Source organism: Mustela nigripes, chromosome 12 (assembly GCF_022355385.1).
Source record: "Mustela nigripes isolate SB6536 chromosome 12, MUSNIG.SB6536, whole genome shotgun sequence".
Classification (NCBI taxonomy): Eukaryota; Metazoa; Chordata; class Mammalia; order Carnivora; family Mustelidae; genus Mustela; species Mustela nigripes.
In genome coordinates, this window is record NC_081568.1 from 32,828,949 (window position 1) to 32,845,156 (window position 16,208).

At 39.0% G+C, this 16,208-nt stretch overlaps 1 protein-coding gene and 1 long non-coding RNA gene across 5 annotated transcripts in view; one reads left to right on the plus strand and one right to left on the minus strand.

Annotated features, from left to right (window-relative positions):
- Positions 1-16,208, plus strand: part of RIMOC1 (RAB7A interacting MON1-CCZ1 complex subunit 1) — a 43,363-nt gene that overhangs the window by 6,313 nt on the left and 20,842 nt on the right. For all 4 annotated transcript variants that reach the window (XM_059417059.1, XM_059417062.1, XM_059417060.1 and 1 more), the window contains 5 exons: positions 3,781-3,881; positions 7,520-7,593; positions 12,789-12,866; positions 13,937-14,124; positions 14,287-14,524. In XM_059417059.1, the coding sequence (XP_059273042.1) occupies positions 3,868-3,881; positions 7,520-7,593; positions 12,789-12,866; positions 13,937-14,124; positions 14,287-14,524 (592 nt within the window). In that variant the 5' untranslated portion in view covers positions 3,781-3,867. The remainder of the gene's footprint in view (positions 1-3,780; positions 3,882-7,519; positions 7,594-12,788; positions 12,867-13,936; positions 14,125-14,286; positions 14,525-16,208) is intronic.
- LOC132028279 (uncharacterized) lies at positions 1,894-14,377 on the minus strand. Its single transcript, XR_009407390.1, has 3 exons — positions 14,280-14,377; positions 2,889-2,934; positions 1,894-2,044 (listed from the first exon to the last, which is right to left on the minus strand). It is a non-coding gene; the product is annotated as an uncharacterized LOC132028279 (long non-coding RNA).

A 16,208-nucleotide genomic window follows, 5' to 3' on the forward strand; every position in this document is an offset into this window, starting at 1 on the left:
TTGAAGCAAACACTTTCTGCTGCTTTTAAGCTTCTGATCGGCTTTAATTGAAACAGATTTTAAGGATTTTAGGGCAAGCTGTAGTATAAATCAGAATTTTCTTAGTATTGTGCACCCAAAAGAAAAACAAAAACAAGAAAACCATCAGGCATAACTCCATGGTTGTGAAGTTTTTGTTCATCAAAAGAGTTTTGTTATCTTGACTTCATTTATAACAGAAAAAATATTTCACAATTAAAATGAAAAAATCATTTAAATTATAAAGTACCACTTTTATGATATTTTTATTATATATACATATTATTATGTATTATATGTATTGTATATACATATTATATATGTATCTTTATTATATATTATAATAATATAATATTTTGTATTTGTTTTATAATATTTGGGTTATAAATACATTTTTACTTTAAAGTAAATGTTTACTAATTATTTGGTTTATAAGTGCAATTTTATTTAAAAGTAAACTATGGCAGCCCACATTCTGCTCCCTGTACATACCAAGGGCCTTTTGACATGGAGTCTTTGCTCATGCCTTCTTTCCTATTATTAAAATAAAATGCAAAGAGGAGACCCAACTTGAAAATTCCCTAAGCAAACAAAATCATTTAAGCCATGTAAGCAAGACTAAATCCTGTTTAATTAATGTAAGTGAAACTTAGGACATTTCTTATAAATGCCTCTGATAATCATAAAATAAACAAGCCATCTTCCTAAAATGGTATAAGATAGTCACTTAAAATTTTTATTAAGGTATAATTGACATATAACATTATTTTAGTTTCAGTTATACAACATAATGATCTAGTTAACAGCCACCACCACATACAAACAGCATGTATTTTCTTGTAATGAGATCTTAAAAATTACATACAATATAGTATTATTAGTTACAGTCACCATGCTATACCTTACACCCCATGATTTATTTATTTTATAATTGGATGTCTGTAATTTTTGACTCCCTTAACCCATTTTCCCTATTCCCTACCCCTTCTGGCAACCAGCATTCTGTTTTCTATGACTTTGGGGATTTTTGTTTGTTTTTCATTTTTTAGATTCCACATGCAAGTGAGATGGTATTTGTTCTTCTCTGTCTGACTTATTTTACTTAGCATAATGCCCTCAAGTTCCCTTGTGTTGTTGTAAATGGCAACAATTTCTTTTTTATGACTGAATTTTGTATATATCCATATACAGAAGATGTATATATATATACATATGTATAAAACAATATATCACATTTTCTTTATCCATTCATCCATTGATGAACACATAGATACAGGTTGCTTCCTTGCCTTGGCTATTATGAATTATGCTGTGTGAACATGGAGATGCTTGTAACTTTTGAGTTAGTGTTTTCTTTTCCTTTGAATACCCAGAAGTAGAATTGTGGGACCATATGATATTTCTATTTTAAATTTCTTGAGAAAACTTCATCCTATTTTCCACGGTGGCTGTATGAATTCATATTCCCACCAGCAATACACAAGGTTTCCCTTTTCTCCACATCCTTGCCAACACTTATTATTTTTTGTTTTTTGATAACAGCTGTTCTGACTGGCATGACTCAATGTCGTTTTGATTTTTGCATTTTCCTGATGGTTAGTGATGTTGAGCACCTTTTCATGTACCCTGTTGACTGGATGATTGATTATTTATTTATTTATTTATTTTTGTGGCCCCATCCACTAGTTGTGCTCTAAGAAAACTACTAATGCCTGCAATAATATATTTCAAAAAAATGCTGCCAAAACATTGTGATACCCTTTATTTCTGTATTATGTTCCATGTTTATTATTTTAGCTGCTCAGTAGAGCAGAATTCAGGGTCACTTATCCAGGCATAAGGAACCAATCCATTATATTATAGTACATCCTTTTTGAAAGTTTTATTTTGCCACCACTAAAAAGTAAAAATTTCAAGTGTGTGTGGAAATGTTAAGGATAATTGTAAAAAGCAGAATTCAAACTGTATAACGATCACAGCTGTGTGTCATATAGTTTCACATACGGCCAAAAACTGGAAAAGACCACTGAAAAATGAAAAAAAAAAACATAATGAGAGCAGGACTTTAGGTATTTTCTGTCATTGTTTAAAATATTATGTAACTTCTAGTTGACTTTTTTTTTATTATAAACATATTTTTTTATCCCCAGGGGTACAGGTCTGTGAATCGCCAGGTTTACACACTTCACAGCACTCACCAAAGCACATACCCTCCCCAATGTCTATAACCCACCCCCCTTCTCCCAACCCCCTTCCCCCCAGCAACCCTCAGTGTGTTTTAATAGCACATACATATAGGTTTTTTTAAGGTTTTATTTATTTGACAGAGAGAGAGACAGTGAGAGAGAGAATACAGGCAGAGGGAGTGCTTAGAGGGCGATGCAGGCTTCCCGGGGATCAGGGAGCCTGATGTGGGGCTTGATCCCAGGATTCTGGGATCACAATCCAAGCCAAAGGCAGACAATTAAGGACTGAACTACCCAGGCATCCCTATACATAGAGTTTTGATGTGAGTTCAAAATAGCCTTATTTCAGGATCTCAAGGTATGTGTACCACTATATTCATTGCAGCATTATTCACAATAGCCAAGATGTGGAAGCAAGAGAAATATCCATTCATGGATAAATGGATAAAGAAAATGTGATATAGGGGCGCCTGGGTGGCTCAGTGGGTTAAGCCACTGCCTTCGGCTCAGGTCATGGTCTCAGGGTCCTGGGATCGAGCCCCACATCGGGCTCTCTGCTCAGCAGGGAGCCTGCTTCCTCCTCTCTCTCTCTCTATGCCTGCCTCTCTGCCTACTTGTGATCTCTCTCTGTCAAATAAATAAATAAAATCTTTAAAAAAAAAAGAAAATGTGATATATACATACCTTACAAAAGAAGGAGATCCTGCCATATGTAACAGCATGAATGCACCTGGAGGACATTGAAGTAATGCTAATTGAAGTATGCTAATTGAAGTAAGTCAGCCACAGACAAATACTGTAAGATTCCACTTATATGAGGTATCTAAAAACAGTCAAATTCATAAAAGCAGAGGGTAGAATGATGGCTGCCAGGGACTCAGGGAGGGGGGGAATGTGGGAGTTGCTATCCAACATGTGTAGAGTTTCACATATACACAATGAGTAAGTTCTAGAGTTCTGCTGTACAACACTGTGCATGTAGTTAATAATACTGTATTGTGCAGGGGCGCCTGGATGGCTCAGTGGTTAAGCTGCTGCCTTCAGCTCAGGTCATGATCTTGGGGCCCTGGGATCGAGCCCCACATTGGGCTCTCTGCTCAGCAGGGAGCCTGCTTCCTCCTCTCTCTCTGCCTGCCTCTCTGCCTGCTTGTGATCTCTCCCTGTCAAATAAATAAATAAAACCTTTAAAAAAATTTTAAAAAATACTGTATTGTGCAGTCAAAAATGTGTTAAGAGGATCTATCTCATGTGAAGTGTTCTTTTTCTTTTTTTTAAAGGTTTTATTTATTTATTTGGCAGAGGGAGAGAGAGATCACAGGTAGACAGAGAGGCAGGCAAAGAGAGAGAGGGAAGCAGGCTCCCTGATGAGCAGAGTGCCCGATGCAGGACTCTATCCCAGGACCTTGAGATCATGACCTGAGCTGGAGGTAGAGGCTTAACCACTGAGCCACATATGTTTATGTATATAAACATATACATGTTTATATACTTCCTGTGTATAATATTTATATGTATTCATATGTATATACATACAAATATATATTTCCAGTTTGGTTACTAACTTTGCCTTCTCCAGTTCTAACCCGGGAATCCAGAGGAGCATTTCAGGAGACTGAACATTGTGTTTCACATCACACACTAATCGTTCCTGTGGCGACCCACAATGGAATGGCAGTGGTAATCTTCCAACGTGTATTTCTCTATAGATGAATGGGGGTGGCAGCCTTCAAAGAAAAAAATCTACATGTACTTCAGTGATAAAAAGCTATTAAGTTGGAAAATAAATAAATCAACACGATAAACATCTCCCCACTTAAAAATTATTAATGGATACTAGCCAGTTCCCTGTAGGCTTGAGCTGTGACTTGAAACATGGCTACCCTCCAGGCATATCTACACTGGGTTTTCTGCCTATCTCAGAGTAGCCTGCTGTCTCATTTATTGATGTCTAACAAAACACTTCTGCTCAAAAGACAGAATGGACAAATATTACTGATGAGTCCTAGAGCATAACCAGTCTAAAAGTGTAAAAGTGCTATTTTACTAGAATGCAGTTAGGAAAGTACTGGGAGGAATTCACAGATATCTTTACCTAGAGATACTACACAGCGGTCATAAAGAATAAGAGGGATATGGGGTGCCTGGGTGGCTCAGTGGGTTAAGCCGCTGCCTTCGGCTCAGGTCATGATCTCGGGGTCTTTGGATTGAGTCCCGCATCGGGCTCTCTGCTCAGAGGGAGCCTGCTTCCTCCTCTCTCTCTGCCTGCCTCTCTGTCTACTTGTGATTTCTCTCTGTCAAATGGGTAAATAAAATCTTAAAAAAAAAAAAAAAGAAGAAGAGGGATCTACATGTACTTACAGAAAAAATTCACCAGGTTATATTTTGAAGAAATCAAGTTGCAGAATAATGTGTATTATGTGATTTCATTTATGTAAAGAGGAATAAACCAAAATTATATATTTGTGATATTCATATGGAAATTCATAGAAAGATATCTGAAAAAAACAGTGGTTATTCTAGAAGGTTAGAGAGAGTAGGAGTCCAAAGTGAAGACAAATTTATAATTTTCCATCTATATGCATTGCCTTGTTTTAATTTTTACTGTAGGTGATTGTATACTATTTGTGTAATTTTTTAAATTAATCATTATCCAATAAAATTTCTTAAGCTCTTAATTATGCAGACTTTGAAATATTAAAAAGAATGACACATTTCAGTATCTCCAAGACATTGAAAAGTCAAAAAATCAGATTAAAGCTCTATGACAGTAAGAATCTACAAAAAAAAGAAAAATTGCTTTTGTTTATTCATGAATGCCCAGGAGAGTATTTATAGAAATTTCAATAGGAGTTACTTTTATTTCAGGTGATTTGACTTTATACTTTATGCTGTTATAATTAATACTCTTATCTCATTGTGGATAAAAAGTTATATAACCTCCAACTTCTTTTTGAAATATCTATAAATATCTGTTCCTGAAGAGGTGATAAAAACAATATTAAAATTTGAAGTTATCAGACATTTGTTCTAGAGCAGGTTCTCTTCTATACAGCAGCAGTATAAGAAGAAATGAGATATATTCCCTTTCATGGGACAAGAAGTCTAGTTCTGTTTTGTTTTATTTATTTATTTGATAGAGTGAGTGAGAAAGAGAGAGAAGGAGCAGGGGTAAGGGTAGAGGGAGAAGGAGAAGCAGACCCCCCACTGAGCAGGGAGCCTGACATGGGGCTCTATCCCAGGACCCCAGGATCATGACCAGATCCAAAGGCAGACGCTTAACTGACTGAGCTGCCCAGGAACCCCTAGACGTCTAGTTTTTCTAAGAAATATTTCTTTGGCATTGCTTAGAAAAGAGCTAGAATCTAATGATTTGGAAACAAGAGAGTCATGTTCTTGTCATAATGAAATGAATAAATTAAAAGTAATATCTTGTGTTTTAGAATAATCTGTGGCCCTCTTTTCTGACAATAATTGGATAGGTATGCAATAATAATTGAATTGTCTATTGAAAGTCAATCCTAGTAATAATAAAACTGGACTCTCTGCATGTAAGAGAAGGCTTATTTTTACATCTTTTTAGTTGAAGGGTGGGGCAGGAAGAGAAACAGAAGTATTCCCCATAGCCAGATCTTTTGTAAGGGTACCATTCAAATCATGATAAAAGGAAAATATTAAAATTATAAATATATATGTCACTAACATCAGAGTGCCAAATAAATAAACAAAGAGAGAAACAGACCATTGAATAGTAATAGAGACTCCAATATTCAAATTTAAATAATGGATAGTATAACTAGGTAAAAATATCAAAAGACTTATCAACTGATTTTCAACAAAGGTGCCAGGACTAGTCAATGGGCAAGAAATAGTCTTTCTAAGAACTGGATATCCACAAGCAGAATTAAGTTGGACCCTTTATTCATACCAGAAGCAAAAATTAATGCAAAATGGATCAAAGACCTAAATGTAAAATGAGCTAAACTATAAAATCCCCAGAAGACACAGATGAATTTCATGACCTCAGATTTGGTGATGGGTTCTTAGGAAAGTAAGAAAAACAAAAAAACATGAGCAGCAAAAGAAAAAGGACACCATTAAGAAAGTGAAAAATCACCTATGGACTAGGAAAATATAGGAGAAAATCATACATCTCACAAACGATTTCTATTTGGAATATATAAAGAGCTCTTACAAGTCAATAATAAAAAATTTAATGGCCCATTTAAAAATGTACAAAGGCTCTGGATAGAAATTTCTTCAAAGATACACAAATGGCCAATAAGCACATGAAAAGATACTCAACACAATTATTCCTTAGGGAAATCCACATCAAAAGCACGATACCAGTTACACCAGTAACATCCCAGTAGGATGACTAAAATCAAAAAGTGAAGTAATAGGAAATGTTGGTGAGAATGTTAGGAAAATAGAACCCTAACATAGTAGTGGGAAAGTAAAATGGAAAACAGTCTGGCAGTCTGTCAAACAAACATAGAGTTACCATATGACACAGCAATTCATTTCTTACCCTAAAAAAGTGAAAACATAGGGCCACACAAAACTTATACAGAAATGTTTATAGCAATATTAACTGCCAGAGGTGAAAACAACCCAAGGTCCAATCAACTGATGAATAAATAAAATGTGGTATATCCAAACAGCAGAATCTTATTTGGTAAGAAAAAGGAAGGAAGTACTAATGCATGCTACAAAAATGGATGAATCTTGAAGACGTTGTATAAGCAAAAGCAGCTAGTCATAAAAGACCATATGTGATTCAATTTTTATGAAATACAGCACAAGTATAGGTCACATCCATTATCACAGAATGTTCTATTGGACAGCAGCATTCTGCTGGCTGTCCTTTAGACATGAATAATTTCTAACAAGTCTTTTAAGAGCTGGGAGCAAACAATTAGATGTTGGGTTCTTATAAGAATCGGGAATGTAAGCAGATTTGATGTCAGAAAGGAGAAGGTGATAGGATAAAAGCACAAAAAGTTTTTTTTTTTTTTTTCCACAAAAAGATTTGAATCTGCCACATGGCTAGCTCTGAAGACAGATGAAAGGGCTACGAGTTAGGGAACGTAAAAAATGCAGCTCTAGGAGCTGGAGAAAAACAGGAAACAGATTCTTCCCTGGAACTGCGAGAGGCAGTGTGCCCTGTTGGCACATGTTGAAACCGATTTTGGAATTCTGACCTCCAGAGCCATAAGGAAATAAATGTGTGTTGTTTTAAGCCACTGATTTTGTGGCAATCTGTGACAAATATAAACCCAGTGGAGGCCTTAGCCAAGTTTCTTTGCCTTTTCTAGGTTCTGGATTTTTTCTAGGCTACTCACATTCCTTGGTTCATCACCCCCTTTCTCCATCTCCAAAGTTGGCAAAGGTGAGTCCAGTTCTCCTCTGGCATCACTCTAACGTCTGCCTCCCTCTTCCACTTTTCACCCTTGTGATTATAATGGGTTCACCCAGATAATCCAGGGTAGCATCCCTATTTTAAGATCAGCTGATTAGCAGTCTCAATTCCATCTGCAACCTTACTCTTCCTTTGCCATGTAAGGTAACTTTCACAGATTCTAGAAATTAGGATGTGGATGTGTTTGTGGGACTATTGCTGTATCTATATCTACCACAATGGGTCAATTATCCTTTTAATAAAATCGAATATATTGGGGGCGCCTGGGTGGCTCAGTGGGTTAAAGCCTCTGCCTTCCACTCAGGGTCCTGGGTCCCAGGGTCCTGCTTCCCCCACTCTCTTCTCTGCCTGCTTCTCTGCCTACTTGTTATCTCTCTCTCTGCCAAGTAGATAAATAAAATCTTTAAAAAAATAAAATAAAATCGAATATATTAATCAAGACTTTGGGTGGATAGTTGCTTACCTCTCCTTGGAAAGGAAAGGAGGTAAAATATTCAGAACTTTGTGTCTGTTTGGGTGGAACTGGAATGGGGCTGAGTGAATAGGATTCAAGAATGATTCCAAGATAGGAGCTGGGGTATCACAGATGGGGTAGGAAATGATAATCCCTGGATTGGACATTTTAAATTTGAAATACCTATGGCATTTACAGCTGAAATGCCCAGTAAGTGATTTCATATAACAGTATATGGAAGTATGAAGCTCAATGAAGAGGTTTAGGTTGGAGATAGGATAGATTTGGGTGTCATTGTATACATTGTATACATGATGGCCAAATCATGAGAGTGAGAAATGTTAAACAGAGCAGAAACGATGTGAGAAGTAAGAAGAGGAGATGGTGTTCGAACCCAGGTCTCTCATAGTCTGAGGGCACAGTTGGTAACTAGTGTGATATAAAGCATCCCCAAAGGGCCAGTGGTTTTGGAAAGTGGAGAGATGGGCAAGAAGGTGAGAGTGGTGGAATGATCAGAGATCTAGGAACCAAGAGAAAGGAGGTTCTAATTTCTACTCTGCCACTCGCTACTTGTGGGAAATTAAACAAGTCATGTAACTTTTTCTGAGTTTCAGGTTTTTACCTATGAAGTATGGAAAATATATCTACCTGCTTCACTGAGTTGTTGAGACTTAGAGATAAGGTGCAAGAATTTTCTGGGAATTTAAAAGTGCTATACAAATATAATTTATTTGAAGAGTAAAATAATTCCTTTTGTTCTTTTTTTTAAAGATTTTTATTTATTCTTTTGATAGCAAGAGAGATAAAGGACAAGCTGGGAGGGGGGCAGAGGTCGAGAGAGAAGGAGGCCTTCTCAGGGCAGGGAGACTAGTGTGGGCTTTATCCAAGGACCGTGAGATCCTGACCTGAGCCATAAGCAGACACTTAACTGATTGAGCCACCCAGGCACCCCAAGTAATTCTTTTCTGATACCACTACCACTCTGATTTACTATGTGAGCTCTAAGTCATGCTGTGCTGTATGGACCAAAATGTGTTTTTGCCTCAAAATCTGAATTAGAAAAAAATCACATATGTTATATTAACACATACACACACAAGATATATTATGCAGGATATATGTACTGGTATGGTGGAGGGGGTTTGGTAGGACTGAAAAAAACAATAGAAAACTATCTGCACAATACCACTGGTGTTAAACCATAAATTGTGCTCAGATTAACTGAGCAAGGGTGTATTGGCCTTTTAGATAATTTTCTGTTAGGGACTTGAAGAATCTGAAGTTTTTAATCTTCTGTATCCATTTAGGAAAACTGGTTATAACTCACTGGGAATAGGAATAAAGGATTGATTAAGACCATGAAGGCCAGGTGGGACAGGAATGAGGAAGGAAAAGCCAGACAGAAGAGGCTGCTTAAAACCATGTTAGAGCATCACCTAGACCTCCTGTGTATCTGTCGTTATGGGAGAGCAAGATTTTCTGTCTGGCAGTGATCTCAATCTCTCTGCTTTTCAGACATCGTAGGCATGGCAAAGGGATCAGGGATCATACAATAGTGAACATTTGTGATTTTGCTGCTCAGTAGCCTCTGATCCACCCTTTTCTGTGTACCAACAGTTTTTAAAATAAAACTTCCTTTTTTTGCTTTCAGGTCTAACAGTTTGGCAGGGAGGGGTGAACCCACCTGCTCCAAGGGACAGTGATCCCCTGGGGACAGTAATGGCCTTAGGGATGAGCAGCTGATCACATTCAGGCATGTGAGGACCAGGCTCTTAGATTTTGTTCCGGTTGTTAGATTAAGGCTCTTCTTTTTTTTTTTTTTTTTAAGATTTTATTTATCCATTTGATAGAGAGAGATCACAAGCAGGCAGAGAGGCAGGCAGAGAGAGAGGAGGAAGCAGGCTCCCTGCTGAGCAGAGAGCCTGATGCCGGCCTCGATCCCAGGACTCTGAGATCATGACCTGAGCAGAAGGCAGCAGCCCAACCCACTGAGCCACCCAGGCGCCCAAGGCTCTTCTTTTTGACTGGCTTATAATTTGAAGAATGGGAGCCCAATGCTGCTGGCAGCCTTTTGCCACCATTGGTACCACCTTGAAAATGGCGCCAACAGAGAACCAAAGGCAATAGGCAGTTCAAGAGAGACCTGGTTCTAATGTCTTTATTTGGGCCTCTGTTTTTCAGTTACATCATTCAGCAAATTTTTTTTTCTGTTTTTAGCTTATGCCATTTTATGTCTAATTTCTTATCAGTTACAACAAAAAAGCTCCCAGTTGATTGTGGCTGTGTTGGCAAATATCCATTCTCGTCTCTTTCCAGAGTAATGGAACTATGGTGACCAACTGTCTAACATTGAAAATCCTGTGTCTCGTCGAAGCCCTAAATTCCAGACAAACTAGGATCACTGGTCACACTAGAAGGCTCATGGGTTGCTGGGAATAAAGCCTACATTTTTCTAGCTTATTATATCCTGGTATGGCCTAGCTAGTTGGATATAAGTGGAAATGGTCAATGCAGCTTCCAGGAAATGCCCTTAGGAGGAGGGAACATGATCTGCCTTTCTTCCTTTCTACTGGCTGGAATATGAATATAAAACCTAGACTTCCACAGACCACCTTAGATCAAGAGCTGATTTCCTTCCTTAGGAAGGAAACACTTGTGGCAGAACAGCAAGATGGAAGAAATCTAGCACCCTGACACCATAGAGTGCTTATACAACTCTGGACTGAAAACTTACAGATTTCTGGACTCTGAGAGAGCAATGAGCATCTGTCTTAAGCCTCTGTGGTTTTGTCTATAACTTACAACTAATTCTAATTCACTGATAGAATGTCGAATTGAAAAAAGCCCTTTCTGGTGTGCCTGGGTGGCTCAGTCAGTTAAGCATCTGCCTTCAGCTCGGGTCATCATCTCAGGTTCCTGGGATGGAGCCCCACATTGGGCTCTCCATGAGTGGTGAGTCTGTTTCTCCCTCTCCCTCTGTGAGCTTTCAGTCACAAATCACAAAGTTGCGCACTGCCGTTCTCTTCCTCTAATGGTAGTTTTCTTAGATATGAGGCCTTTAATGGCTGCAGCCTTTTCACAATCAGGCTGTGGGTAAAGCCAACATACAAAAAATGCAGAGCCAAAAGACTTGCAGAGAAATGGAGCTAGGGCTGCTGATTTAAGTCAGCATTGAAGCCTGTCCTATGTCTGGGATTCATTTTCCAATTCATTTATTTCCTCATTGTTTAGCTTGTAGTTGATTTTTCTGAGAACTGCAGTCAAAATTATTCTACCTAATAGCGCCTGGGTGGCTCAGTGGGTTAAACATTCCACTTGTGATTCCAGCTCAGGTCATGACCTCATGGTTGTGAGAATGACCTCCACATCTGGCTCTTTGGTGAGTGTGGAGCCTACTTAAGATGCTCTCTATCTCTCCCCCTCTGCCCCTCCCCTTCTACAGTGTCCCTCTCTCTTTCTCTCTGCCCCAAAAAGATAAAGTCCACAATATTTAACATGGCATCAGAAGCCTTGCCTGATATGCCCCTACTAACATATACCCATTCTGTATTTTTTTTTTGTGGGCAACAGAAACTGACTCTAATTAGTTTCAGGATAAAGATATGGGAAATTATCAAGAAAAAGTTATCAAGAAAAAGTTGAGATATGGGAAATTATCAAGAAATGATCAAGAAAAAATTATCAAGAAAAAGTTGAGTAACCAAGATTTAGGGAGCCAAAGAAACCCAAGTCCTCCCCTAGGAACCTCTGTAGCAGCAGATGGGTTTCTCCCTGGAGCACTGACATTAGTATGATTAGTCCTATCTCTGTGCTTCTCTCTTCAGTGTTTCAAATTACCTGTAGAAAGAATCTGATTGACTTGGTTTCTGTCCTATTTTTACCTCTGGATCTATTATCTACCATTCGATCTATCTCCACAAAGGCCATTCTGTCTTGTTTATTACCATACACCTGTGCCTGGTATTGAGTAGGTGCTCATTAAACATTGAATTAATGAGCAACTAGGGATGCCTGGGTGGCTCAGTTGGTTGAATTAATGAGCAACTAATTGAATAAATGAATTGGCCATGGCCAGAAGACGGGGTCAATTAATATAGATATTGCCAACAGAAGCTCACTCCAGGGTTTGAAGTTTATTTCCATGGTTATGAGTGGGGCATCCACCTTAAGAGATAGCCTTAAAGCTCACCTTGTTCCACTTTCCCCCTCACACTAGGACCATTTGGCTTCCTTCCATTCCTCCAAACTGCCAAGCAATTTCCAAACTTAGAGTCATTGCATATGCTGTTACGGTTCTGGTTATAGATTTATTGACTATGAGCTCTAAATTTATCCTGTTTTGCCTCTTCTATGAGTAAAATCAATGAATGGGCCCTTTAAGTATTTTTTGGTAAGCTGATATGATGTTAAACATTGTCAGTAGAGGGAACTAGAGAGACACTGCAAGAGACAAAAAGTCTTCCTGGTCCAAAATTTGATTAAACTTAATTAATTTCCTTTTAGCTAATTGGATTTTATCCAATTATATATTAGCAATGAGGATAATGGTACAAATAGATCAATTATTTATTTTAGAAGATAATTTGGTAGATTCATAATGAGTTAATTTCTTTGAGAAGTTTCTAAAATCTAGCATATTTTTACAGGTTTTTTTTAAAAAATAAATATAACTTATAAAGTTGGAGAAAATTACTCATATTTTCTTTTTTAGGACAGGGTTTCTTTGGCTTCAAGTATTTTCTTCAGTGCCTTTCGTGGTGGGGCTGGCTGTTACCTGTCTATATCTATGGTGAGACACTCTTCTTCAGATGCTTACTTTGGTATGGTCTTGCACAAATCACAATATTGTGTACTGTAGGGTTTGGAGAAGTTTACAGTCAAATTCTGCCCAATTTCTTCATCTGGAAATGAAGGGCTGTACTATATGCTCTCACATCCCTTTCAGCTCTCTGAAAACAAGCACATACTTGATTTATTGGTTGAGCAATAATTCCCAGTGCCAAGTATGCTTTCTACTAAAAGTCCATGGTTGTTGAATGAATTATTGGAATCGTAAATTTATTTAAAATGAACACCGAGGTGCCAAATGCTTATTAGAGTTTTGATTCTTTAGCCATACTGATCATAAAATGCAAACTTCCTGGCCTTTACATGCATGACAAGAGAGTAATTTACTGACAAGATAACATAGAATCTTAAACTAATAAACATCTGAATACTTACGATTCCTCTCCATCCACTATGTTTAGAGTGAACTGGAGAAAGAAACTGTTATAAAGATCAACTAAGAAGCCACTGTGATTAATCATTTATAAATCACAACACTATCACATTCCCTATTTTTAGTATTGCCTATTAAAGAAAAACTATCTTTCATAAAAAGTAAGATAGAATAGAAAATTTTTCAAGATGTACTTTGTCCAAATAAAAAACTAAACACGAGTTAAGGTTTGGAAAGAGACAAGAATATAGAGAATGAAAAGTAGACATTAGACTCGTAGACTAAGTGCTTTAAAATTCATTCTTGAGAGGATGAACTTCACACATAATGAGCACATTGAGGGTTGAGGTGTGTGGCAATGGAACTTTTTGTAAATGCAAAATTTTGGTGCTACTGGACGCGAGACGGTTAAAGTACATTAATACAAGCCAGCCAACGCAGTTCAGAAATACAACAAACCCAGGTGCTAAAATTAAAGATTTGGAAAAGCGACACTCAACAAGCAGACTAGGAACGCCCACTAGTATTTGGAGCGCCCCACCCAGACACACAATAACCCCTTGAAGACTTTTATGTGCCGCAAAGGGGCTGTCAGGCTTTCCATTTCTGACCAGGAAGTTATAATCATTTTATTTTAGGCAACGCCTTCACTACAAGGCCAAATGAGGACACCCAACTTCCAAAGCTTCCCGTCTGCCCTACAGACTACAGCTGCCTGGGGCCAGAGACCCAACGGCGAGATCCGCCAGCCAACCACCTCCAGCCAGTCGCATCCACCCTCTCCTCCCAGCGCCCGCAGAGAAAGCTGGCTTCCCATTGGGCCAACGTGAGGGCGTGGACAGCTCCCCGATTGGTTTGGAGGAGGGGGCGGGAGAGAGGCGTACTCTGACGTCATGCTCGCCGCTAAAGTATACCTCTTGCTCCGGGTTATGGGAGGGAGGGGAAGTCAGAAAGGGAGAAAATAAACGGTAGTTTATTTACCCGCCAGTGTAAGCCCTCTTACGGAGCGTGGGTTCCGTCCCAGCAACCAGGCGAGCTCCGCCCTCACGCCCCGCCTGCGCCGGGAAATCAGGTGACCGCGGGCTGGTGCAGTCACGTGGCTGGGGCGCGCCCGCCCGTTGTGGCCATGGCGGCCGCTGGTTCCAGTGTGGTGAGGCGAGTGGAAGAGCTCGGGGACCTGGCTCAGGCCCACATACAGCAGCTCAGCGAAGCCGCCGGCGAAGATGGTGAGGGAGCCGGGGAGAGGGGGGCGGGCGGGCCGGCCGGCCATAGTTCAAAGCTGGCACTCTATGGCGGTAGAGGCTGGAGGCTTCGGCCTGTGGTCAGTATAGTTCCCAGACCAGAGCTCCCCAGGGTGCTGGGCTTCTGAGCGTCGCTGCAGGGTCGGTTGTCCCCCTCCAGGAACTCACGTTCCCTTATGCTAGGGCATTTGCGTCGAAACTGCATCTTTTCATAACCCATGACAACCGCTTACATCTCAAATCTGTGCTGCTTGTCTTTATCTTGCTAGCGACTGGGAAAAGGTTAAGATCTGGATAAAAGTATAGAAGTTTAAATGAGTGTTTGAAGGTGTCTAGTAGTACACAAATCAGCAGTGGTTGTTTTGGATGCAGTGAAGATAGCTAGACGCGCCTACCAGTTCCACTTTTTCATTGCTACGTTACACATTTCTTCTGATTTGGATTCTGAATCCAACTGTAAATGGTATTCTACGGAAGAGCTTTACATTAGTAATAGTTTAGATGATTCTTTCATATACATCATCTCAATTCTCATAAGGGCTCTGTTAGCATTAGAACACTTGTTTGGAAGTGTCTAAATGGTTTTCTTCGGACAGACTGGCTTAGAGAATTACCTGGACTGTTATTTATTATTATTATTATTAATTTATTTATTTATTTATAAATTTATTTTTTTCGACTTTTAGTTTTCTTAAGTCCAATTCTCTTTTATTACATTTCAGCTTCCTATAGGTTCTATATTATTTTCTTTTTGAGTTTTGAGCCATTATGCAGGTAGGTTTTTAAATTTTTGTGGACTCATTGTCATTGGACTCACAGGAAAATAGTAGTGAAACATTTTGCCAGATGGTTGATTGTTGGTGAATTTATTGAGGAGGGCCCACGATGAAATGGCTCAAGTTCCAGTGAAGATTATTTGCTGGATTATCTTTTCTCAGGAGTATGTTCTTAAAAACCCGACAGATCACCCTGAAGCTGATTTCTTTTTTGGTACCTGGTAAGGGTATCCCAGGGTTCATCTGAATAGTTTTGGACTGTAGTGGCTATTACCGGAAAGTGTATCCAGATTACCTCTAAATAAACTATACAGTGATCTCCACCTCACCCCCGCTAAAGAGATCGAAGAGTGTTTTTATTCATTTATCACTGAACCCGAAAGCCGTTTTCATTTTCCCGTGGAAGAGTTCTTTAATCCAGACTAGAATGAGCAGTGGAAGTAAAAGTAAAGTGCTTTATATTTTTGTAAAGTTTTTAAAATTTTTTTTATTTTTTTAAGATTTTATTTATTTATTTGACAGAAATCACAAGTAGACGGAGAAGCAGGCAGAGAGAGAGAGAGAGAGAGAGAGAGAGAAGCAGGCTCCCTGCTGAGCAGAGAGCCCGACACAGGACTCGATCCCAGAACCCTGAGATCATGACCCGAGCCGAAGGCAGCGGCTTAACCCACTGAACCACCCAGGCGCCCAGAGATTTTATTTTTAAAGATTTTATTTTATTTTATTTTATTTTATTTTTAAGATTTTATTTATTTGGCAGAGATCACAAGTAGACAGAGAGGCAGGCAGGAAGAGAGGGAAGCAGGCTCCCTGCTAAGGAGAGAGCCTCATGTGGGGCTCGATCTCAGGACCCTAGAATCATGACCTGAGCTGAAGGCAGAGGCTTTAACCCA